We start from the raw sequence: 26,724 nt of genomic DNA, 5'->3' as shown, positions 1-26,724 counted from the left end.
AAATCAATTGTCACCATTCTAGACAGAAGAATAAGTTACATCTCTGAGAGAATAAGGAAAACGAAGAGAACACCCCGGGTTTGCGTGACGCGAAATACTCCTTATTATACCCAGAGGATTGGCGAATAAAGCCCGAGCGTCGCTCACTCTTATTTCTGCACGAGGGGAGCAAAAGAGTACGAAAGACGGCGCTCGTTAGAGGATATGCGTGCTCAAGTGCATTTACAAGGTCGCAAAGCAACAATATGTCTCGATGTATGCGGCTTTAAGACGTGCGTAGAGAAACGTGAAATCACTCGATATTGCACGTACTCGGCGGTTAACACGCGCGTATTTTTACAATGGAACGATGCAACTTTTAAGCGCATCCGGACCACTCGTTCCTTCTTGCTTTTCCACGCATCGAAAGACTTTCATTTCTTCGATATTATCGTTGTATCTATTTCCTCCCTTTTCTTTCCCTCTTCCCTTTTCTTTTTTTTTTTATTCCTTTTACTCTTTTCTCTTCTTGCCTTCGGTTAGTCCTTTGCTAAAAAATTAAAGCAAATACGATAAAACGTAAAAAGTCCACGAATACGTGCTCCAGAGATAGACTTTGTCGTGGCTGTGGTGCACGGAGATTCGAAGAGGGGTTGGTGAAAAAGGTATTGGTATTGGGAGGAGAGTTGCGATTGCAGACAAGAAATGGGATCGTCTTGCATGGAATGAAGGGTGAAAACGTGAGACTACGAGGGCTGTTATATGGCAAAGATTTAATAAAATATGATAACAGCAGTGATACACATTACACTCTACGAGAAGTATAAAATAAACGGCACTGGCTGCTTAATAATTAGTATGTAAATCAATTAACTATAAATAATTATAATAATAATAAAAATCGTTGTTGTGTTATAATGATGGATGATAAAAGTCGCGTAAACAAAAATGTACACCTTACAAGTACGAAATTTTTTGCGCCGATCGATCACGATGATTACGATAATAGACGATGGATACTTATCTAAAAAAAGAACATACTTCAATATATATATATATATATGAATATGTACTTATGCTAACAATAATAATTAAAAAAAGAGGAGAAAGAATAATTAAAGCACTCGGTGTAACGCATGAATAAATGCATCGTCAAATTTATACGACATAAACTCAATTAATATACACAACATTAAAATAAACATTTCTTTGGTCTTTTCGTTTCTTTTCTTTTATTCGCGTTGCAAGAAAGAAAAGAAACGTGTCCCGTCTCGTAAAATTTAGTCCTCCGGGCAAGGAAAAAGAAATTAGAAGAGACAAAAATGAAAATAAAAGAGAACACGAAGTTCGATCAAAGGGTGAGTGTACTTATGGCAGTGAGGGGAAGCGAGTGGGCTGAACGGAAATGATGAAAGTTTCAATGTCAGTTTTATCGGCCAGGTGTACACTAGTGGTAAGGGCACGCGTTAATACCTATCGACTGTCGCGACGCGGAAAACATTGAAAATTTCTAAGCTTCTTCTTATTTTCTTTTCTTTGTTCCTTTGTACTTACATGTCCTTAAGGTTATATGGTGCGCGCGCGCGTGTGTGTATGTTTCGCGAAGTGATCGAAGGGGAATGAGAAAATGCGACAGACGTTAGCTAAACTTGGAATAAAAAGTTTTTTTCATTGGCACACTGTCGATATCGAAGAGTAAGACTCGGTAGCTTTTTCGCGGTACGTTCCTCGATTCTCAAGAAAAGAAAATCTTTATTTAACTCTCTCGCTCCTTTCACTCTAAAATGCGCTCTCTCTCTCTCTCTCTCTCTCTCTCTTTCTCTCCCTGTTTTTACTAAAATTTCTTTCTCGCTAACGGAAGATCTTGTGCGAACAATGCTTTGTCTTTTCCCGTGGGTTTCGTTTTCGCGCCCAATCTTTGCGCTACAGGTATGTACGTGCGAGGAATTTTGGATCGAATTGCGATCGAACCAATACGGATCAAAGTTTCATGATTTTCGAAGCATATATTTTTTATATTTTATATATATATATTTATCTTTCTTTCCGATGCGGATGAAAAATGTGTATCGTTTCTGACAAATCGACCTGGTTTCCGTTAGAACGTAGAGAGGGATGCGTCCAACCGTCAAAGTGGCGATAGCAATTCGTTTGTGCATTTTAGATCCGCGTATGACGTATCCTGTTGTCACAAAAGAGTGCTTGATCGCGAAATACGAAGCTACGAAATTCACGATGGCCGGTCGTTGATTTTCATATCGCGTTCGCGGCGATTCAATTCACTGTCAGGCAGCGCGATAGTAAGATCGATGATCGATCGTCAAACAAAAACCCCAGAAACAGCGACTCTCTTCTTCCTTCCCTTCGTTTTTTATAAGGAGATCTCAAAAAAGTGTCTAGCTAAATTGTTTCGTTAGGCTATTATGATACAAAGTAATGTACACTAAAAAGTATGATTCGCTGTTCATAGTCAAATCTCTAGTGTTCGAAATATTTACACATGTTTATTATTCACCCTCCTTTCGTTCGAATTATCCTATAATCCACTTGGTGCACTTCTGTTCGTTTCGTCAAAGGATCATCGATATTGACCGATTCGCTGATGAAATATCAACGTACCGAGTATCGGCTGCAAGGCGTGTGTACGCGATGTTGCGTAGGTATATAATTATATATATATATATATATATATATATATATATATATATATATAATTTCGTTTTTCCCTCTATTCTTTAACAATTAAATATCAGTTCACTTTCAATCGAAACGGTCGGTTTGTTCGAAAAATCGATCGAGTTAAAAAAAGGTTGCGGTTGGGTGGCTATGCCGAGTTACGCTAAACGCGCGTAAGTAAACTGATCGATAATAACTCGTTATCAAATACGGAGGGAGGATTCGGGGGATGAATAGTCAGCGGAATAGTATTTCGGCGAACTTCGTTCGTGGCGCAGGTTTCGGCTTGTGAAGTTTGCCAATTCGATGCGCGATAGCGTCGGGGATGTAACGGGTTCGCAACAAAAGTTCTTGCATTTAATCGCGTTACGAGAGTTTCCTTCGAGTTTCGGTGTATTTCTTTTAGATCGAGTTACCCTTCGTTCGGTTAATTTACTTTTCGCCTCGCTGTGGCATTTGCGCCACGCGACTCCTCGCGTTACACCTCGTGTGTTACACATCGTTACCGTTTCCTAGTGTCGTTTCTTTTTCCATCGTTACTTCGCCGAACGTTCCCCGTAATTAGCACACGCATTATTACCGTAATCGACCATTATGACCGCGCATTAGGCGAGCCTTCGCCTCGAAACGTATTTTCCTACGAGATGTTCGGAATTTTTGTCGAGCTACTTTGTCGAGCCAATTGTCTAATGTTACAAGAACTTCGTTGCATCTCCGTAACGTAATTGAAATTCCATTGTGCGCGGTTTAATTGTATGTATAAGGAAAATTCGATTCGAAGGAATGTGATTCAGACATCATTAGCAGAGGCTGAGGAAGGCCAAGCTACCGTTTGAAAACTGGAGGAAGAAAAAGCAAAAAAGTAACGGACGACAGAAAAATAATGGTAATAACGTGTTTGTCGTAACATGATCTTTCGATAGATATCGCGAACGTTCCTAATTATTACCACGAGCTATTCTGTCGTGTTCTTTTTTTTCTCTCTCTTTTTCTCATTTTATATGAGAGATTGATCCAAACCGAGTCACGCGACTTGTGCACCGACCTCTTCGTACGCGAATTTATCATGCATCGCTAACGTTCGATGCAGTTTCAACGAGCAGTCGTTTACAGTCTTTTCTTTCCCGTTTTGTTCGTTTGTTTAGTGTACCGGTAAAACAGTCTATTGTATTTGTAAAAGTGGATCGATGTTGGAGGGTGTGTTTGTTTTTTGATGCGCGTTGACCGAAACGTTGACTGGAAGAGATTGTTTCACGAGATGATTTTTCATACCGGGGACGAGTGTGATAAGAGTGCGTTTTCGTTAAGTTGTTCCCAAGCGTTGTCGTTCGAGACGTACCAAAAGTCGAATAAATTCCTGGCGCGTTCGTATCAAAAATTATTGGTCGAGATTACTACACACGGTGTACGTTGAAAAGTTTCTTTCTGTAAAAACGTAATGGATTTGTCGGATGATAACTTAGCGATACTCTCCCTTCGATTTCATACAAACGACACGATCAAGAAGATTATCGTACACAATAAACAAAAGAAACGTCGTTTCGTCGAGAATTCAAAGTGCAAGTCTTCGATCGAACGGATGGTCGGTCTGAATCAGAAGTGCTCGCGTCGCTTCAGAACGATCATCCTTCTTTTATCTTCTTTCCTACCGCCCTTACGATACTCGTACGATAACGATCGCTGTCGATCGGATCCTCACCGCTATATTATACAAACGATACGCCGATTAATTTTTAAAGATTCGCAACGATTCGCTTGAATTCCTTTTCGCAGGCAGCATTACACGCCGCGTAACGCTTTCTGAGAAAAAAGCTTTAACATCGAGAAAAATATGGGGGTATATATCGTATCTCCTATATGTCGCTCAGTCGAATTCGAAATAGCGTTTTTTTTTTTTTTTCTTTATACTCAGTAATCGATGCAACGTGTTTAACGTAGCTTTTATGGATAGCACGCGAAAAAGTGTTCATTTTCTAAAAAGTCACTTTCCATTTCACAAATGCGTGGACGGGCGACTCGATCGTTTTTAAAATATATGCTCCCCGATATCGAGCTCTTTGCACGGTAATTCACATATCTCGTTTGAAGGTTGACAGTGTTTTTTTTTATTTTTGTTTCTTTGTTCGTTCAAGTGTTCTCGCTATTAAACCCGAGAGCGTTAAGGAGTTATTTACGCAACGAACGGTATGGCACATCTCATTGAATTAAAACGTTGCCTTTTTCGTTCTTGTGTTTCCTCTCGTTCACGCCTCAAAATCGGGAATCCTGATTAAATCGCCATTCGTTTAACTCTGTCGCGTGAAATAGTAAAAACGATCGGATCGCCGGATAAGGTTTGCGAAATAGTTAGTAATAGGCCATAATCCCTAATCGTAAAGTATGAAATGTATCAACAAATTTGAAAAAACTTCCCTCGTTCACCCTATTAGGCAATATTTTCCCTTTCTTCATCCCTTTCTCTACTCATTCTCTTTGACATTTTGTCCATTTTCGCGCTTAGTTAAAGAACGCTTAACCGTTCGTCACAGGACTCGTCATAAATTGCCTAACAATATCGCGCTTTATAACACACAGCGTGACCGAGCCGAGCGCGAAGTTCCCTCATCGAGATGCGGCGAACGTTTCGAAATTCTTTCGAGAGGCGCGAGTTTGCGCGTCGCGAGAATAAACCTTTCAATGAAAACAACGACGTCGGGAATTGCACGAAACGAAATGATTGCACTATAGAAAAATAAACTATTCGAAGTTATCGATCATGCTCTTACCCGCGAACTTCCTTAAACCGGAATAAGCGAACAGAAGCTTCGCAGGAAGAGATTCGCGCGCGATATCTCGAGTGCATGCAGTTCGCATGGTGAAATCGCACGGCCACGTTCGAGGAGGAAACTTCGCGATGGCTCTCGTTCCTTTCTTTGACTAAAGGCGAAGAAATCGATATAATTTAATTAATAATTGACAGATAACCAATTAATACGTATAGGATGGCCCTGTGGCAAGAAGGCGCAAACTTCTAAGGTTCAAACGACATAAACTTTTCTAATTTTAACATTGCCCTGGACCATCCAGTACATTGATTGTAATTACTTCCCGCAGTATACTTCGTTATAACCTACATTTTTATAATAGAAATCATGTGTCTGTATGTATAGATCTCTCTCTTTTCCTCTTTCTGACATGGCCTCGTGCCGTCTGTAAATGTACGCGGATTCGTTTCCACGGATCGAACGAGTGTTTCCACCGTGTACGTTTTTCATGTCTTTTGTTTCTTCCTTCAGCCCGTTGAACCTGTACAATCCGGAATTCCACCAAGCATTTATACATTTACACGTGACGTGTGTGCGATCGTACGCGCAAGCGCGCGTGCCGCGAAACGGCGCCCGGGCCTTATGGCACACGCGCATGCGCACAGTATTTCGTTTGCGCGCGTTGAATGTGAAAAGTTCAAAATTCTTTCTCTTTCTCTCACAGTCATTCTCGCCTTTTTTGCTTTTACACTCGTTAACACTCACCCACGTACGCTCTCATTCTTTTAAATAGTTAACAGTAACATCAGGATGAATATTGTACAGAATGATTGATGTACAATAATCTGGACTTCCGGTGGACAGTTCCATGGCCCGGAAATGGGAGACTCCGTCGACGAGGCTGGTCGATTTCGCGACAAGAAGAACACGGCGATCGAATTACGAGAGGAAAGATACTTACGAGTACGATAATACTACACTGTGTAATTTCGTTCCGATCTGACCGCGTTCTTCTCGACGAAACGATTCGAGCGCGAACAGAGGAACTGATCGTTTCGTGACGACGGACTGCGCACGATCGCGGTCGATCGTGGGATCGAGAATGAGTTCTCGATAGGAAGGAAGTATTTATATTACGAATACTGATTTTCTTTCTCTTTTTCGATCTACGACGACAGGGTCGAAAACTTTCGAGGGGAACTGTCCGTCGCGAAACTGTCCGCATAGTATCCGATATGCACATAGTGTTTTATCTTTTCATTCTTTTTCACAGTTACAAAACTAACTAAATCTTACGAGATACGGTGAGCAATAATTCCAGTTATGTACAGAAATTATGTTACATACGTCTGAATATAAAGATATTTTCTCCACAATACAAATGTATATTCATTCGCTTTTTTAGCTCTGAATGCGCCACGATCACCGTCATCGTTCATTCGAATCCCATCGTCGTCACCGACACGTTTGCTCGAGCTCTACATTTCCTTTTCTCCTTTTCCTTCTTTTTTTTTTTTTTAATTCTGTTAATCACCGACGCACCACGCGAGTATGGGGCCAATCCGTAGCGTGCAGCCTTTTTCTTTCGAAATTGTTTTAGTAATTGATAGGCTACCCTGTTTCGTTATCGTAATCAATGGTATTATGCTCGCTGCATAGCATCGCGACGTCAATGAGCGATGTATCTGTTTGTTTCGTTTTTTACCGTGTTTTTCTTTGAACTTGAGGATTCTCTATCTCGAGGCTGTAGATCATCGTCGAGGAGAACTTAATAAGTCTGGATCCTCGTTCGACGAGCTACAGGCATTGCAAACGAACAAGAAAACATTTTCGACAAGAACGAAGATAACTTAATAACGATTGTAATCGAACGAAGAATTCTCGGCCAGTTTCTCTTCTTTTTTTCCATTTTAAATCGCGCTCCATTTTTTTCTCCCGAAACGAGATACACGACCAATTACATCTAACACGTTGTTGTTTCCTCTGCTTGATCGTCTATTAGTTAATATCGTTATAATATTATTTACACGAAGCTGTTCCATTCACAAACGAGCTTATTCCGATACAGCTTTGCTTTTGTAGCGCCACCAAACTATAGGCCCTATGTTCGTATTGACAACAGATGATATATTTATATATGTATATATCTAATCATTTTAGCTATCTATTTTACAAAGTTCGGCCCGTGGAACGCTTCGATCGCTTTCCAAACGCGCGCATTTTCACGATTGAAAATCCTCAGGCCGGAAGGAGACACGAGATCGCGATCAATCTTGTCAGACAAGCAGCACGATCCGTTCGAAGTGTCCTTTATTCTCGTCTAGTGCGCTTACTTGCGAATACTGCGCGAGACCTAACATTTTTTCCTACAAATAAAAAAAGGCAGCGAGACACAGCGTGACGTCGAAGTAGCAGCCGAGACGTTATGCCTATCCGTGTTGACGACGCGATCCAACGATTTCTTCGTATTCAACACGTCACTCTTACCTGGACATCCGTCTACGTATCACATGTTCAAAACGCGAATTATCCGTACGAAGCACAATTATTCGATGTTCATTATTTTCTTGTTCACCTCGTGGCGTTTTCCCTCGTTTAGGAGACTGCTACTACGACCACAATGATCCGCGGTGAAATTCGATTATCGTTTCTTCTTTTTTTTTTCGTTACGTTTCGAATGAACATTAAATACTTATCGAGATCTATAAGTATGCGAATAAAAGATTGTCGATACCGAGTGGTCTGTTCTCGTTCCGAAGAGCTCCTTCGATTTACGAACCTAACCACCGTCCTTCGTTTCTCGCTAATCCACCAACTACCCATTTTCGATGATCATTCCTTTTCTTCTTCTTCTTCTTTTGTTTTTTTCTTTTGTTTAATTGATTTCTATCGAGCCACGTCGAGCCACGTATTTCTTTGACATTTACGATAACCCCGTTTATCCTAGCCCAGTCTCTTCGATGTACAAAGTCGACTATCTTATTTCTATTAGACGATAGAGAAAAATACACTGTGTTCCCGAGTCGATGAAGGAACCTTCTTATCCCACGATTCAGTCTTCTTAAATGGAGTACCACGCGTAGTCAAGGCTAATCAATTCTTCTCGACAAGCTCGATCGGTCATTGTCGTTACCACAGTTGTTCGCCATTAATTCGATTCTTGTTTCTGCCGTTTCTCGAAGTCGACCAACAAAATTTACAACTCTCCTCGCATCCTTCACGATCTTCCCATACCGGTCGAATAGCTTACAAGTTTGACGAGAGCTATTTTTTGCCAGACTCTATGTTCTCAAGCAGTCTTAAGCGTTCACGTTTGCCCGTTGTTTCACCAGCTCGTAGCGCATTCACTGAATAATCGTAGTGTCAATTCCTTCGTAAGCAGGAACGTATCGTAGACCCTGCCGGCCCGCCACGCTCATCCTCTCGTGGATCCTCCTGGGCATCGTTTCCAGTAGGTAAATGCCTCTCGCGTATGTCTTCTTCTTTGCCAACAGTTTCTTCGTAACATCAACGCCGGGATACTCGGTAAGCTCTTGCGGTTCTTCGCTCGTTCCAACTTCTTGTAACCTTTCGATCGTGTCCCGAGAGATGTCACGGACAATCCGGTTCTCCTCGCTTTGCCCGCGTGGAATCGTCAAACTTTGTACGTTCGACTTATCCAAAAGATATTCGTCGATCGTCGAAGACGCAGGAAACGGTTGCACGGTCCGATGACGCTGCTCCACGAGTTGTCGATGATCACGGCTGGCCCTTCGTAATTGTCGTAACACTATCTCGATGTACTTCAATGCTTCGCCGTTTTCAGCCATTCGTTGCGCTCGTCCCTTCAATCGAAATTTCCTCGTCTCGTCCTTCGACTTCGTTTCTCCGAGCAATCGTTCGACTTCTGGCACGCGTGCGATCGTGGAAGCTCGCCGAACGATATCACGATCTTCAAATTCGACGCTATCGTAGCTCTGATAAGGGTAGTTCTGCTCTAAATTTTCCGCGAGAAACTTTTCGTGCGACCTGAGCGTATTCGACTGCCGAGTCCATTCGATGGCTTCACGGTTCTCGAAGGCGGTACTAGTTAGGTCCGAACGTCGACGGTTCTAGTTCGGATAGACCCCCTGGCCTCATACGTGCGTCGCTAACGTCCCTACCGCCGAGGTGCGCTTTACCGTTGCTACTCCACCGTTTGGGCCGCCCGTGATGTAGTGCGCCGAAAGTGGTGCCTGGAAGATTATCAAAAAGTTACAGAAAATTGGCATCGAGCTCGTAGGAATTGTAACGTTTGGATCGATAAGGACTTTGCAGTGAACGCACTTAATACACATAGCACTGAATAAGAGTGGGCGGTGTAACATTAAAAACAAGATTGGTTTAATCGGCGCGATTAGAATCAATTGGTTGCACAACTATCTCGAACAAGATCTAAACTCGAACTAGTTCAGGTGAGCGTAGGAATGTACCTGAGATGTCGTAACTGTGCCTCGGAATTTGACACACATTCACTGCCATTGTACTAACCTGCGGTCCAGCACCGTTCAAGGTATTCAAGCTATTCATTCTCATTGCTTGCGTGTAGGGCGGTGGTGCTGGCGTTACTCCCGGCACAGCCGTGTGTGGCGCGTGTCTCAGTTGCTCCGCGGCTGACATTCTATTGTTTGGCAGAGGAAAGAACGATCAGAACAATTTCTTGCGTGATCTATATTATCGTATAAAATATCGCGATTATAGTGTGTATGGGTCGTTCGAAAATTGTTTGATCGAACGACGAAGCGCGGATTTGTTCGATTAATATTAAACGTGACTGGGATCTGTTCGAATCGACGTTATAAATATTCAAGACAGACGATTCATAATTTACGTGGAATATAATTAATCCCCGGAAACGATTGCACACGCGGCGCGGCAAATCCGTTAATCAATACGTCGTAAATATTATAACGTTAACGCGTACGCTGTTCCAACGTCAAGTTCTCGAAATAGCGGCCGTATCATCTTCTATTACCCTGTCGCATCTTTACACGACACGTTCGATCATCCCTTTACGAACTCTATTCTTTTCAACGATTTCCTTTCATCCGCCGTCGATTCATGGAATATCACGTTCCAAACTACCGTCGACTATAATTTCATCGTCTTCGGTGCAATTCGTGCGCGCCTCTGTAGGATTACTGCGCCAAAACACAATTACAGTGGGTCAAAGCTTCCTCTATTATCCAGAGCGTCGAACTAGATTGCGGGCTTGATGACACAGGGGGCGCGAGTTCCATTGATACCGTCCCGGCATGGCAGAGGCGGCAGCCAAGTCCCTGAGAACTTTACCTGAGGTAGGGGTTTCCATACGTTGCAGAGAAACGTGGGTCGATCGCTGGGGTGGTTTGCGGAGTGGAGGAGCCCAAATTCGCAGAACTCAGACCGATCTTCTTTGAGGCTAGTATTCCGCCAGACGGTATCCTGCTTAAGGATTCCCGTGATGCACCCACTCCTTGCGTCGTGGGCGGCATATAGTCGCGGGTATAATCTACGTACGGTACGTAACCATTATTGTTACTACCGTCCTGCAACAAACGAAACAAAAGGGCAAATATTAGCGACAGATATCATGATTTCCCAGTAATTCTTACAAACCGTTCGTTTCGGCACGAGGTGAATATACCTAACGATCAAAAACACTTGGTAATTACCATATACAGAAAGTTTGTTCTTATTGCTTTATGAAAACACGAAAGACGGAACGTGCGGGCCGTGCCGAATATAAAATTAATTTTCTAGACGCTCGCGACGTAAGGTCGTGGCATCGACCCGTAAGACGTTCGTGCACGGTCGACGTTGGCACGGGTTCCGCGACCCAGGAACATTTCTAGGTCTCGACATTATAATTCGTTCAGTGTGTACAGAAATTAGGATCGGTACAGATTATCATAGTAAAAGGGAGATCTGAGACGTGGTCGAATTCCAAATGTTCCACGCAGCAAAGCTTGGAAAGGGTATTAGGATTCGGTGGGGAAATTCTTAAAAACTGCAAATTAAATCTACACGGTTCGCGTGAGTGCATGCCCAGGGGAGAGATTCTACGCTTTAATATGCACTCTAGAAGCTCGCTGTTTCTTCGTGAAATAAACTAGATTACGCTCTGGCTCCGGTTCTTGGCATCCTCCTCGTGCAAAACGCGAGATTGCGAGCAGAGAAATTTTCGGACGTGAATACTGGTAGTTCGAACGAGTATGGCATTGGTTATATTATACTTACGTTATTCTTCGGCGGGAACGAAGGTTCCGTGTAATCGGCGCTGTAACGATAACCCAAGGGATTGGGTACCGGTCCGGCCAGCGCCAAAGCGTTCACACCTCTCGTGCTTCCTTCGCCCTCGCTGTCAAGCGCTGTCACGCTCTCCGCGTTGCTGACACTCGATCCCGCCCGTATATCCGCTTTAACGTCCGACAGGTTGCTGCTTCTGTCACTTTCTCGATATCTATCCGCGTTCGAATCTGTTTCCTCTGTCGGCGAAAGAAATTCGAAAAGATCAGCATAGAGAAAAATAAGATTCCAGACGAGAGTTATATCCTGCGTGACTGTCCATTGCATCGAGTATTTATCGAGGATTAGAGTACGAAACGGTCTGTAAATGGGGTCGATGCCGATTACGATCGAGAAAATAAGTACTTGGATGTATTAAGTAGAAAAATATATCGGATAACTCTGTTACGAAACTATAAAGCGTATAATCGCCGGAAGAAAAAATTAAGCTGGATCAAGCATAAACAAACGCTTTAGAAAGCTACTGAAGGACCACTAGATATCGCGCGTTGACTCCACCCAAGTACGTTTGAATACCAGCTCGCTACTTATCAGACTCGTTTGCATTCAATGAGCTATCATTCATCCACGGTTATACGTATACGTTTTTCCGTATCGTTAACGATAGATGCCGAACGATAAAGTTGGTGTCTCGTTCATAGACAAGAAGAATTCGAAGCAGTCCCGCGACTGGGTAGAAATGATGAAATCTCGAGTCACGAAAAACGATAAAAGCAATGGGAAACGGACGTGACTAATGACGTTATAATTCGTTCGAACATGATATTTCACTCACGCATATCAGTCTCTTGAGTCTGGGCCGTCCTCGGTCGTGGCTGTTTGATGCGGTCGCGGCACTGTAGAATGAGTATAATGATCACGCCAATCAGGATCACGCAGACGACCAATCCACCGATGATGAGAATCAGTTGCCAATCGACTGGAATCAACGCTAAGCGTCACGAATGGTTAAAATCTCGGCTGTTTGGCTCAACGAGTGAAACAATATCGTTCTCATCTCTTTCCTTTTTATATTTTCACTTCTTCTTCAATTTTCCTCTTAAAATTGCGCGACGATCGGTGTTTGCGCCCGACGACGAGTTCACTCTAGTATAAAATTGTCGGACGCGAGTGCGCGCGACTGCTTAACGATGCGGATTAAATTTTTGCAAAGTGCACGTGGAACGCGCGTCGGTTAATTGAATCCCGTGGAATTTATGACGTGGTCCGGAGCGTGTATCGATGAAAATTTACAGAATCAACCGGCTGAATTAGTAGAACGAACGCCGTGCAGTCGAACGGACGGATCTGTGAAAGATCGGTCGGAATTATCGGGAAAAAAATTGGCTAGGTTCGATGGAAAGTTACGATGAACAAGGATCGCGGCAAAAATTGAGACTTAGAGTGCCATTTGTTTTCGTTATTTTTGTTTCCATCGGACATGTTCAAATAAAAAACTTCGACTCGTATTTTACTACAGCCTGTCTGACTGGCCAACGAATCGCCGGTTCATCTTGTCACTGCTACGATCGAACGTATCAGATACCGACGCGTGTTTCACAAAAATGCAAAATCACCGACCGTACACACACTCTGTGGTTTCACTCCATACTCCGTCACCGATGTTTTTATTTCATCGTAGGACGAACGGTCGCGATTTGACGGATTTGGAAATGCGGTTGGTTAGAATTCCGTGCCGATCTCGAAGCGTTCGAAACGCGTGACTCCGTCGTCGAACGAGATTCGATTTTTTCTCATTGATATATTTCTCGTCTTGTCCCTGGAACGCTTGCAGCGTTTTTTATGGACCGAAAACGTAGCAGTTTTTCGAGGACGCGTCGCGCATACATGGAAGAAAAGCATGAAATCGCGAGAGGAAAGAATGCAGAGAGCGAGTAAGAGAGAAAGAGAAAGAGTAAGAAAGGTAGAAAAAAGAGAGAAAGAGAAAGATAGGTCGTTTATAATGGATATGAACTTACTGTGTGCCGTCAGCTTGATTATGACGGAATCCGTGCCGAAGCTATTCGTGACCGTGCAGTTGTAATCCCCGAAGTACGTGGATATGGGATCGAGCAGCGTGACAGTGCTGACGACTCTCTCGCCGGTGTATTCCTCCTGCACATGGAACGGCGTATTGTTCGACGAGAAATTGAGCTCGCGACCGGCGAAGCTCCATACCACCGAGTCCGCTTTTGGCACAGATACCGCGGTACACTTCACCTGCGAAATCGACGAGGAATAGTCGAATAAAAATCGTTTCCAATTGCCAGACATTTACTCCCTTCTTGCCGAATCGACCGATAGCCGTGTGTGCTTCTCTTTCTCGCGTGTCTCGTTTTTTAAGACCATTGCGAGGTTGTACATTGATGGGTAAAAATGAAGAATAAAAGAGAGGAAAACAAGCGAGTTAAAAAAAAAAAAAAGAGAAAATATGGTTAGTCGATGGCTGTATTCGCCCTATGAATGTTCATCCGTCTAGTCTAAATTCTGTCGAAAAATATCCGGTCGCTTTGCGTCGCTATTCTAAACCATCTGTTACATAGATTCCGAGGCCGTTCGATTTTCGGAGACACAGAGTCTAGCGATGCGGTTGCGGTTTTCGCATATTTTCCATAAATGCCTCGTTTCTGGTCCCAGCGCGCAAGTTATGGCTGATATAAATCGGAGCCGCGTCACGTTCGTCGGCTTTACGAGACGTCGAAAACCAAACGAAAAATAACTGTTTTCAATAATCCACAGAAGCTTTGACGCATTCTTTGTTATTATATATAATGGAACATACAGTTGATCGCATATCTAAGTATTCGTACACCTAGCACACCCGGTGTACACACATGTAGGTAAATGGATTTACTGGCTCACGAAATTGTTTCAACACTTACCATAAAAATCTTTCTATCAAATTTGAAATCAATCTGGAAATGTGTATGAAAATTACAAGATACTTATTATTATACAAACGTATATTCAATAAAAATAAGCGTTGATTATGGTGGCCACTAAATATCGAGGTTTAATTAATTAATTAATGCAATGGATAAATCACTGCTTAAATACTTTTGTCATCTCTGCGAAATATACATTGTACTAAATAGCTTTGTAATTTCTATATATATTAATAAAATTTGTATCAAATTTTATACGTATGCGCATAAAATTGAAATCAAAAGCACTGAAATTATTGTTCTATTACTACGGAAAGAGTGATATTCCTTTTATAACTGTTATGTAATGGCAAAATATTGTATGACATGTCATAATGTGTTGAAAAAGTCGACTACGATAGATGGACGAATACTTATGCATGATTGTAAAAAAAAAAAAAAAAAAAAAAGAAGGAAACAAGAACAGAAAATAAGAAATGAATGTGGATATGAACTATGGATATAAAGGAGAATCTGAATGGTAAAATTACTTTGACAACGCCCTCGTCGGGTACATATTGCACCCTCTGTGACACTATGCTCGGTGACGCCCGGATGTAGATATTCGCGTAGCCCGTCAGCTCCGGAAAACCCGGTACGTGTGCCTTGCAAAAGTACCGTCCGGCTGTCTCGTGGTTCACCACCACGCTGATGTTCGGCGTGCTAGCGACCTGTCGCTCCGAGTCCTCGTGGTACCAACGGATCTCCGGTGTTGGGTTTCCGTCGACGTCGCACTGCAAGATCTCCGTCGCGCCGTACTGCGTCTCCACGGAGATTGGCTGGTGCCGGAACTGTGGTCCGTCTGTGAAATTTAATTTTCACCTCATACAATTTTTCTAGATTGATATGTCAGGGAGCGAAAGAAAAGAATTTCTTTTCTCTCCTTCTAAACTGTTGTGATATCATATACGTATAATATTCGCAAACCGGCCGAATGTACCGAATGAAACGCGCAACGGTCAAAGATCTCTCGTGCGATTGAAGTAATATTATTAGCGAAATGTTACAATTTCACACGTGAAGCCGTTAGCAGTGTTAATAACGATACAGATAATTACGATACAAATGGTAATGGAAGAAATGAAATTTTACAGGTATTTGATTATTTTAAATTTTACAAGTTATATGATTATTCTACATAATAAAGAATTATGAAATCGTAAAAGGGAAACTTATAACTTGTAACTCTTCAATTTATTAATATTGTTATTTGATAAATTATTGTGCAAGAGAATTCTGATCGTACCTAGCTTCTATCACGCGTCGTTCGTTGTATCGTGTTTTACAGTACAAAGCTTTTAACGCAAAACAAGTCACGAAACGCGAATTTGGTTGGTCCGATCTTTTGAAGGAGGCGATGTTCACACACTGAAGAGAAGATCCATAAATCGAGAATACGATCCGTGAAGAACTATCTCCGAAAATATGACGGCAAATTTTCTCCTAAGAAGTCCAATTTATTCTCGGCCTCGGCTTTTGACAAGCGTTATCCCGAATTTCGCTGATGCCCGCCAACCGGATCCCGGCTAAATAACACGACGAAACGACGTCGAAGCACCCTTCCGGATGAACGAATGGGATAAAGAGAGGCCGAGTCAGCGAATACTAAACGCGTGCTTTCTTTCGTATGGGGCAAATACACGAAACGAAATTCTTCATACGAATCGTCAGCGTGATACGACTCGAAAATTATTCCTATTTCCCTTTATGCCTTCATGTACATTTCACCTCGTTTGCATACTCACACGTGATATCCAGAGTCTCGGTGTCCTCGCTTTTCCCGACATCGTTGTGAACCTCGCACTTTACAATCGCGTCGTGAAGATCGCGGGTTGCGTTGTGGATGATCATCTCCGTGGTGTAGTCGCCGATCACCTTTTTCTCGTTGATGAACCACCTAACGAGTAAAAAGGATAGACCCTTGATGAACGTGTAATTGCTGTATAATTTGCAGGCGGCAGCTTTGCAAAAAGCTGCTGCTACCGGTCGATCGACGCGACGAAAAAGTCTGAAGGAATAATTATGCATTTTTGAAAATTCTTCGCTGCTTCTTTCGATCTTCCTCTTCTTCTATCTCCTCTAATCCATTCTACAATTCGTTTTTCTTACCACGATCGTCTTTCGTTCTATAATACTCGAGCACGATTCTCCTCGTTCATTTTTCAGATTCGATCGATAGGAGTTTTCGGTCGGGCCACAAAGGACGAAGGAAACGCGAGAACGATAACCCCCGTCGAATTAGTGGCGAGTCCTTTAGAAACGATCTTCGTCGAGAGATCGTGGTTTACGGCCGTTCTCCGGCCGCAAGATTTATCTCGTTCGCCGGTACAATCGATGAAAAGAGCGACGAGGATTGGTCCGGATGGCAATAAAAGCGGGGGAGAGGCGGTCTCTTTCAACCGGTCAAATCGCGTGCTCATATACGTTAGCAAAGAACCGAAGAAACTGAATGAAACGATCACGAAACTTTCGTGGCTCGTGTATCCTAGGAAGGATGCCTTTTTCTCGCACCTTTCGTAGTAGGTCACGTTCTAGCACCATCCAAGTCCCGTCGCTAATAGCACTCGGGTCTCTCGGCGTGACTCTTTACCTGGCTTTTATTATTTTCGCGAAATTACACGTCGTAGAAACTTCCGCCGTAAACGTCTTAAACAGTTTCTCGGAGATTCTAGCCGGCTTTTACGGTTTCGATTTCACACGAACCCGAGTAAATCGATGTTTCGTCGAGGGCTATACCTTAAATGAAACCATGTAAAAGTCTCTCGTCTATTTTCCTGTCACTGCTCGATTATTCTCGAATCGCACGTATACGAAAGTAAAGCCATTCACACTGGACAGTATGGTTTCGCTTTCGTTTCGCGATCTGTGTTTTATCGAACTCGCTAGACAAACGGCACAACTGATATACGTCGACGTATACAAACTCGCGTACACTCGTATGCGCTCACATAGAGAGATCGCTAGGACAGCGAAACAGACAACAAGGCAACGCGTAACGCAACGTACGACCGGTCAACATTGTCCTAAACTTTGCATTGTCCTCTCTTTGAAAGGAGTATCAATTATTTGCTTTCTACGAGCCACGACCGATTGCTTGCTAATTCTCCTTTTGTCTCCGTGTGTGCTGGTCCACTCCGTTCTTTGATAAACCAATGCTTCTCTCTTTCATCCGACTCCTTCTGTTATCGTTAAAAATAGACGAATTAAGCATATTCTAACTTAGCGAATAGTAAAGTAGAATGATTTGTGCCACCTAATCTTCGGTATCTTAAAATTCTATCTTGAACATTGCACATTTTTGCGTATTATGAGACACCGTTAGTCTTTAATAGAGAAACGAAAGGATGAGAAAATTCCGCTGGTATAGCTCGTGGTTCGTTATTGGAAAATTTATACGGATAGAGTATATATCGATGTTCTCTTGAAGGTAATTGATATACTTGGAACTTTGAGCGAATGACAAGTCCAATGGTTGCTGCTTCTACGATGCTGTTACAACTCTGTTTCATATTCCATTTGCTATTACGCCCATATTCTATTTGAAAACTAGAACAAATTGAAACTATGTTTCGTGTAATAATTTGAAATTGTGTTTTTGATGAAAGGATTGTTTGAAACTATATTAAATTCTGAAATTTATAATAAAATATATATTAAAAGTCCTATGTATCAGTAACCAGATAATAGAAAACCTGAAATCTGTCGTTCAGAAATAATAATTATTTTAATCATATGGCGTAGTCTGAAGCTCTTAATCCCTAAGTAAACTCGACATTCGAAGCAACGATGTTCTTTTTATAATAAACGTGCTAGAATTGGAGTAGCATGATCTATCAAGGAAGGAACGCCTGTATTCCCAGGCCGTCTACGCTCATCATGTACCGGCCTATCGTCGACGGACATGCAACCATGAAACCACCTACATCGACATCTGGCCACATGCAGCAACAACGCTCCAAATTCGACGAGCGCTCTTGTAGCGGGTATCGATCATCGAAGGATATCGTTTGCGTCTCTTGCCAAATGGGAGGGATACACGTAGAGGAAGGGTGCATGGAAGCAGCGAGGTAGTCGCGTTACTCGCGCGTTTCCCACTCACCTGTACTCGACATTCGGTGGATTCGCCTCGGCGCGACATTTGAAACGGAGCTCGCTACCCTCCACGATGCGGCCATTCTTGCCCAGGCCCGACCGGATTCTCAGAGACACTTTCGGCGCGTAGCGTACCTGAAACACGAGATACGAGGCGTTCGATATGGATACGCGTCGAATGCGATTCAGAGGGGGAGAAGAGAGATGCTTGAAATGTCACGCGAGCCGATGCTCAAATTTTCATGACCATCGTCGTCGCGTCGATCGATCGGCTCTCCGGTTCGCGTCGGCTCGCGTGACACTCTCGAATACCACAAGCCGCCGTTGCACTTTATTTTCTGTCGTCGGACGTAATTTCTCGGCAATTAATATCGCGCGTTGACAAGTCGGTAAGTAAATGATGTAGCCGGCAACCTGCAACCACGCAACGTATCATCGTTTGGTAGCCCGTATACCAGTTATGTCCGAAGCTGTGCAGCTCGCGCGACACACAGGCAGAGTTACGACCTCGTCATCGTGAATCATTAACATCGTCGCGAAAAGTAACGAAACGATCTTCTCTTTGTCGGCGTCCCTTGATTCTCTTTCCCTTCTGGTAGGTAGCCTAGCGAAACGAAAACCGCAGAGCTTCCATTGTTCGGAGGAAGAAAGCAGAAACTCGGGCCAGCAGGGGGCCAGAGCTTATCCTCTCTGTGTCGGATAGCGATTACGCCACAGACCAGTTTTCGGGACGCGACATTAATTATTCTTTAGCTCGTTACCGCGTTTCTGGCCGGGTTCGCGCGCTGCTGCTATGTTAACCTGGTTTCTCTTTTTTAAAAATGGATTGTCAGAAAAAAGTGCGCGTAAGCTAGCCGCCCCAAAACTATCAAAGCCGACGTTTCAATGGTGTTTGATGGCCCAATTTTCCGCAGTCCCTTTCTCTCGTTTTCACTTACCTCGACGCGCAGTTTCGCATTCTGCGGCGTGCGGTCGGCCGCGTTCTGACTTTGGCACGTGAACGTTGTGTTGTCGTGGTCCTTTCGCGGCATTACCCTCAGGATGGATTTCACCGTGTACAAGGGGCCGTCGTCGAATAATTCTTTCGTCGTTTTGATGCCTCTGTGCAGCACGTTGCCCAGCCCGTCGATCCATGTGATCTGTAATTAAACGGCGATTAATTGGATCGGGGATGAAATTTCGATGTGGGCGATCAGTGTTTTAGTGTTTCGCTAATTCTACTCGAATGGTGGGCGGCAGGTGCAACAGCGAATGAATAATAGGAAACCTATTAATCTGATATCGAGGTTGGTCATCTAATCCGATTAACGAGTTAAGAAGGCAGCTAGGCGGAACAGGAAGCTGAAAAGTTCGAGTTGCCAGATTGTTTATTTTTCGAGAATTCGTTCTTCCGAAGTGTGTTGTCCAGACAATGTGATGTCACGGAACCTGAACTTAGAAATGCATGAGAGATTTTACCAATTTCATTCGTACCTAAAGCAATTATTCACACGTTAATACGTTTTACAGTTTTACCGTGATTATCTCGTGTGTATATCTCTACCTAAATTCAACTTAATCGAAAGTCGAAGAACTTTATCAACGATATACAAGGTATTTTTCAATTGGGAATGGAACCGGAAAGAGGGTAATTTTAAATGGAAAAGTAAGTTACAAGTATAGCGTATTCGCGTATGATTAATTTCATTGCTTTGTAACGAAGTAAATTTAATTTCACAAATATTTCAAGGGAATTGTACGTTCAGCCGAATGGAAATAGTTTCAACAGTCTCTAAAGTAATAAAATTTATTTTTTAATCTCTTGCATCATCGCGTGCTCTTTGATATCAAAACGTACAATGAGATATGTTATCACTGTTATCAAACGAATATTCCGAATCAATTGCCTATCACGAAAACAAAGACTCAGGTATACGAAAAATATTTTATTCCACATTTTCCATTTGTCTTTGCCTGCAAAATCACCCTGTATAATATTCAGCCAGTTTAAAGCGTGCCCTATATCAATCGCAACGGTGCTCTCCCGAAAAATGATAGTTCGTTGTTTTAAACTGCCACAAACTGCCAACTCATTCGTCTTCCCTAACGAATACCAGTTACCACCTACTTTGCCGCGCTCTCGATCATTAATTTAAAAGCAGTTGCCTCGTTTCAGCAAGAGATCCGTCGGATTTTCCGAGTGCAGCTTATCGACCGAACAGAGGAAGAATGCGTCAGAAGTCGAGGTTGAACACAGTCAAGGGGGATGAGAGAGAACCGGGATGGACCGCGCATATCGGAAGTTATTTCATTATAACGGATTCCGTCATATATTTTATTCAATAATTCGGCTACGATCGATCCTCTTGATCGGGTTTCTAACGGGCCAGCAAGTAGTTCGGATCCCTCGGCTTGCACGTAGCTTCCGGCAACCGCGAGCTTCATCTGCGGCTCTCGCTTTCCAAACTTTCGAATTTTCTTCGGAATTAATTCAGCCTGCAGCCGACTTGATTGAAAACCCCTTCTCGTCCCGAGCCGATCCACCAGATGTATATATATATGCATAGCACCGTGACACTTCTCTTTTGTTTTTTTCTTTCATCCTTAGTCGACTGGTTTTCCTGGAAACACGCGCGAATCTCGTTGTTGGAACGATTCCGCGAAACGACGATGATATCGTTTCTCCGATATCACGCCCGGAATGCCTAAGTTCGTAGCGGCGATTCCAGCGAGCGGAGATCGATCTAATCGGTTCTAATTAGAAATCTCGTGCCGCTGGGGCAACCTGGCTCGACACCGATACCGATATTTCCGATCAGAAACGCTACTCCGCAGTTTCGTGTAATCGACGCTAATCTGGGATTTCGTGGCTGGATTTCTATCTTCTAGTTAGTATTCTTGGTGTTACGCTATGTATAGGAGGTTATATGTAGATAATAATGTTATACTACTTCTTATGGTACAGACGAGCGACAAAATTTCTTTTGCATTTTTTAATGGGAGATTAATATCCTATCAAGAGCGTAGTTATTAGTAGATTGCAAATATCATTAAATTCTGATGGATATAAGTAAAGAAGTTAGATAGAGATTTACGTTACTTGCTACGAGTATTTTGAATATTTTATATACTTTTGCATATTATGCGCATCCTGTGCGCTTTTGCACCTTTAATATTTCTATAAATGCTCGGGAAATAAATTCTCGCAGTCTGGCTATTAGCAACGTTAAGAAGCGCCGCTGGATTATTGTTACCAGAAGCCGTTTATTTTTGTTAGAAAGTTATGAATATCCCGATAAGAGGTAAAAAAAATGATCTGATGCCTCTACGAAAAATAGAGTGGAAACAGATAGCTTTTCCCTGTATATAAGAAATATAAATTATTCCTTCTTTAAAAGCCTTGAAGTATTCTCCATATTGGAAGGCTTAAGTTACCATAATCTGTATTGCATTTCAGTGTTTAATAATTTTCTCTCACTACCAGGAGTGCTAACTTGCACGTAGCAAAAAGTATGGTCTACTTTCCTAATTTGTCCAAAGTGTAATGTACTTGACAGCAGATAAAATTTAAATATAGCGGTAATATCTTAAAAGATCAACGATGCTGGTGTGATGTTATTTCCACCAGATTGTAGATAAAGAAGCGAATATAATACGATTACGCGACCCATTTGCACGAAACTGAAACTGTTGCACGAATTCTTCGTAGGTAAACTTTCATCATCACCGCCAGCGAGTAATTTGCAATTAACCAGGGGCGCGATTAAAACGGTACGAAATCGGGAAGAAAATCGGCCGACGTGTCGGCTCCAGCCGATTTTGGACGAAACCGCGGAAACAACGAGTTGCATGCAATCTAGCACGAAACTTCTACGATCGAGCCACTGTTCCACTATCCAGATAATGAAAGTGTATTCGTCAGAGTATGAATCGCCGAAAAAAAATCTCACTAGTGCCTTTTTGACGAACATCGATGCACACTTTCCCTACGGCTCTTCTATTATTCCTCTAGGCAATACGATGATATACGGCTAACCGCGTCTATGTATCGATGCGTGTTGGCGTATGCACCTCTACGTACGGGAAGCAAGCACTGCTCTGCCGTAGCTGCACCGACGCGAATCGATCGTATCGTCTATAATTAGGCATGCTGCATCAATGCTCCTGTACTCTCATATCACTTGGAGTTACGATTCGCTTTGCTCGAATATTATTTACGATACCTGGCGCGATAGCGCGGAACCAGCCGCGTTGTTACAGCGCGTTATAATTTTAATAAACGTGGCGCAATTACGACGGAAGGGTCGCGGACAGGGAGAAAGAATGAGGAAAGAACCGAGCTATGGAAGAAAACGAGAGGAAAAAGAAATAATGATGCAAGATCTTCAGCACTGGATGGACGGTCTTTGAAATTTCTTTCGTCGCTCGATGAATATTCGATGAGCAGGTTCCACCTCTTGGCAACGAACTTTTCTTGCATCTTCACCTCGGAAAATATACGTTCTTCTCTTCGCGCCCTTACGTACGACTTCTTTGAGAACGGTCGCCGACTTAATTCCAGCTGCGTCGGCGATTGTGGCACTGGCCATCCCATCCGATGAATCTTCCTTCTCGAGCGAACAATAACAGTAGAAAATGTCGCGGGGAAAAAATTAAAGGATACTTCTTATTCCTATTTTGTGACGTAAATTGTTAAAGAAAGAGCGCAATCAAGATGATTTCTCCGGTGATTTCTTAATTTTTCCGCCGAGACTCGTTTAACGCCACTTTTCTCAACGACTGCGACGAAGATGACGATTACGAGTTCGCGGATAAATTCATTTGGTTCGTTTTAATTAGACAATTTTCAGAATCCACGAATCCAGATTTCTGTGGTACACCGCCGTTTCTCATCAATGCGTTTCGAATTGCCGTGCGTATTTCACTTACGGCTGCAGTGGACGAAAGATGATCGACATTCGAGGGTACGTTGGTATTATGATTATAAGCGTTAATGGATCAGTCTCACCCTAAATAAATACACCGTGAACCAGCCGCGTTCCGTTCACCTATTCTTCCGTTCAACGATTTTTTACGACCTAAATAACGATGTGAACGCGACAGCCTGAACGCGGTCTTCCCTTTTTGTAAAACCGTGCCTCCGTAACCTTGGCTCCGCTCGTTTATTTCCAGACTAGCCTCCCCTAACGCCTTTATATTTTTATAAATCCACGTAAGCGGTTAATTCCGTCTAATGTTTCCGCGCAGGTTCGTTAAAGGATACTTCATACGCTTTTATAGAAATACTTAAGAACCAGAAAAGAGAACGCGGAGGATGGTTCCGCGGAGGTTTGAGTTGCTTTTACTTTCGAATATTTGTACAGTACTTGCCATTTAAAAATAGTTTCAGAGGTTGAAAGAGAGGAATTTGTATCACGAAATTCCGCTTATTAAAAAGTTTTAATCAAATACATAATTTTAAGGGTAGCTAGTTTCTAGATGAATATCGGCGATAGAATTTAGAAAAGCAATTTCTTGTCTAACTTTTGACAAAAAAAGTGACAAGATTTATGAGATAATTTGATGAGAAAGAGATGAAGTCGCTGGATCGTTGTTATAAATATAATAGTTTCTTTTAGAAAATCCTTTAAACAATTAATTCTAGACATGTAATTCTGGTCAAAATGTTACTAAATATATACATAAAAGAATTTAGAAGTTATAAGGGGAACAAAAGTTGAAACCGTAAGTGAATTATTTCAAATGCTGAATAATGGTGCGGCAGACAGTACAAAATAGGTTCATCGAAAAATTATTTGGCAAGAAAGTTTTACAATATCGACTATTCTGAACGAATCGATATCCTTTTAACAAATTACCAATAACATTTTCAGCTCAAACTCTATTTCAGAACTAGCGATAGATTTAAAATTTCAACAAGTATCTTTATACTTATTATTATTATTATTCATAGAGGATAATCGAAAATGTTTCCACTATACCGTATATCCGAGATTGTAAAAGAAATGGACACGTGTGACTTCGGTTACAATTAGAGCAGCTTTGTGTAATTTATATCTGGAAATTCGTGTGAATTAATTTACAAACTTTACGAAACACTGTCTCTCATTCGGACAATTTGTCACAAAAGCTACAAGCTCGCAATGAACGATATCATATTCATTAGTCGCTAGCCTCGCCTCCGTGAGAGTCATCGAAATAGCAACGTCACGTGTATCCCTGCGGAGTCAAGTCGTTCGTCTTTATCATGACGCCTTTATCGATGTTAATTGGGAAACCAAAGCGGGAGATAGCGCGATCCCGTCATCAATTCAACGTCTCCTAGAAGAACTCCTTTTTGTTCGGCGACCTTTTATTCGAACGAACCTTCTCTGGCATTCAACGTGGACGGTAATTAAATAGAGCCGACAGAGAAAAGCAACGGTCGACAAGGAAAAACAACGCTCGTACGATCTCGACCCGTTCAACGTGGCTTCTAGTTAGTTCATGACGTTGTTTATTCGCAAATACCCACGGGAAATTATTAGCTAGCCGTTCGACAGTCGAACGAAAATGACCCTAGTTTCTGTACAAGTCGCGACGGTGTACACTGACGTTGATGAATAATTCGAAAGTTGTTTCTATTGATAAATAGAATCGACAAGATCCGTTGGAAAGCTGGAAATATCCGTTCAAATTACGAGAGACGAAATCGAATCGGACGGATAGCTGGAAACATCAACGACGATCCTCTTCATCCTCTGTCCCCACCAGCCTCAGACGGCTTTGCGTTTAATTGCACCCCGCCGAGTAATTTGATCGAATAAATTGGCTTCGCGTCTCTTCCTAACGAGCAGCTTTCTACTTCAACAGTTGGCGAATTAGAACTTTCGGCTAGCGTGCTTGTTTTTGGGCACCCGACAGATCGACCCAGCTGTCGGAACGTCACGTCGCGAGTTTTATGGAAATGCGTGCGCTCTCGCGGCTTGTCGCTAGAATTTTCCTGTTCTCCACACTCCCCCCCCTAATGACACACCTACATCTACATAGTTGTGTGTAGACTTCGAAACTAATCGTCAACATTTTCTCCTTCCTATACCATAATAGAAACTTTGCATGATTGTTCATTGTCTGTGACTCGGCTTCAAGTGTTAGGAGCGCGTGCTTGAAATTAGAATGTGAAAGAAAAGTTTATGAACACGTATACGATGCGTACTGCGAAGATTATACAATAGAGAAAGAAAGAATGGAAGAATATTAGAATATACAACGGTACATGAAAGTATTTGAACACTTGTTCAAACTTTGCAACAGATATCCTTAATTTTATGTACATTTTATATCATAATCATGATAGTCATGCCTCATTATGGTTCGTGAAATATAAAAAAAGTTTCGCACAACATACATAATACACTCATAAAAATTTCCCACGTTAAGTGTTCCAAGAGTTTCGCAAGCCACTGTATAGTATAGAAGATATTAGGTTGTCCGAAAAGTGTCTTTCTTTTACAGACACGTCTTTTAAAACGATGCATCTTTATACAAACATGAAACCTAATCTGTCGAACGTTGTAATCTTTATCTTGATAGAACAAATTTGATCATACGTAATTCGATAAAATAATATAAAACGGACAAATGTTGTGCATCCATTATTTCTTTATAAAACGAAAGAAACTTTTCGGACGACCTAACGTTTGTCTAAGTTATTTTTTTTTCCATGTATGTCGCATCGTATCGTTCGAGCTGGCTGTATTTTTACTCCAAAGTTAAAACCCTACTAAAAATACGGCAAGAAAAGATTCCAAAACTGTATAGTCGAGCCTCATTAAGCAGACGTAGACTGGTCGAAAAAGGTATTCGTAGTAACGAACGAACAAAATTCATCGGGTTTCATTAGATACGAATCGAGTCGCGCGCGACAAACCCGTAAAGCAGCCAGCTGGCCGGCAAAAACGACTGTTTGCCTTCCTAATGAAATTAATTATCTAGCCTGGCGTCATCGAGCGACATACGCGTGTTACACCGTTATAATTGCCGGTGCTCGTCTCGACGGGTCTCGT

The 26,724-nt window shown here is 42.3% G+C and overlaps 1 protein-coding gene across 4 annotated transcripts in view; it reads right to left on the bottom strand.

The window, feature by feature from the left end:
- Positions 1-469: 469 nt before the first annotated feature.
- Positions 470-26,724, bottom strand: part of LOC138180910 (irregular chiasm C-roughest protein) — a 176,803-nt gene continuing 150,548 nt past the window's right edge. For 3 of the 4 annotated variants that reach the window (XM_069115262.1, XM_069115261.1, XM_069115264.1), the window contains 10 exons: positions 19,639-19,839; positions 18,708-18,835; positions 16,354-16,505; positions 15,100-15,410; positions 13,664-13,904; positions 12,481-12,636; positions 11,637-11,884; positions 10,710-10,945; positions 9,909-10,038; positions 470-9,613 (listed from right to left, as the gene is read on the bottom strand). In XM_069115262.1, the coding sequence (XP_068971363.1) occupies positions 9,515-9,613; positions 9,909-10,038; positions 10,710-10,945; positions 11,637-11,884; positions 12,481-12,636; positions 13,664-13,904; positions 15,100-15,410; positions 16,354-16,505; positions 18,708-18,835; positions 19,639-19,839 (1,902 nt within the window). In that variant the 3' untranslated portion in view covers positions 470-9,514. The remainder of the gene's footprint in view (positions 9,614-9,908; positions 10,039-10,709; positions 10,946-11,636; positions 11,885-12,480; positions 12,637-13,663; positions 13,905-15,099; positions 15,411-16,353; positions 16,506-18,707; positions 18,836-19,638; positions 19,840-26,724) is intronic. The other variant, XM_069115263.1, reaches the window with a different exon arrangement.

This window comes from Bombus flavifrons, chromosome 6, assembly GCF_040668555.2.
Source record: "Bombus flavifrons isolate JBK064 chromosome 6, iyBomFlav1_principal, whole genome shotgun sequence".
Classification (NCBI taxonomy): Eukaryota; Metazoa; Arthropoda; class Insecta; order Hymenoptera; family Apidae; genus Bombus; species Bombus flavifrons.
Note: the sequence above shows the minus strand (reverse complement) of the source record. Positions and strands in the feature narration are given on the sequence as shown.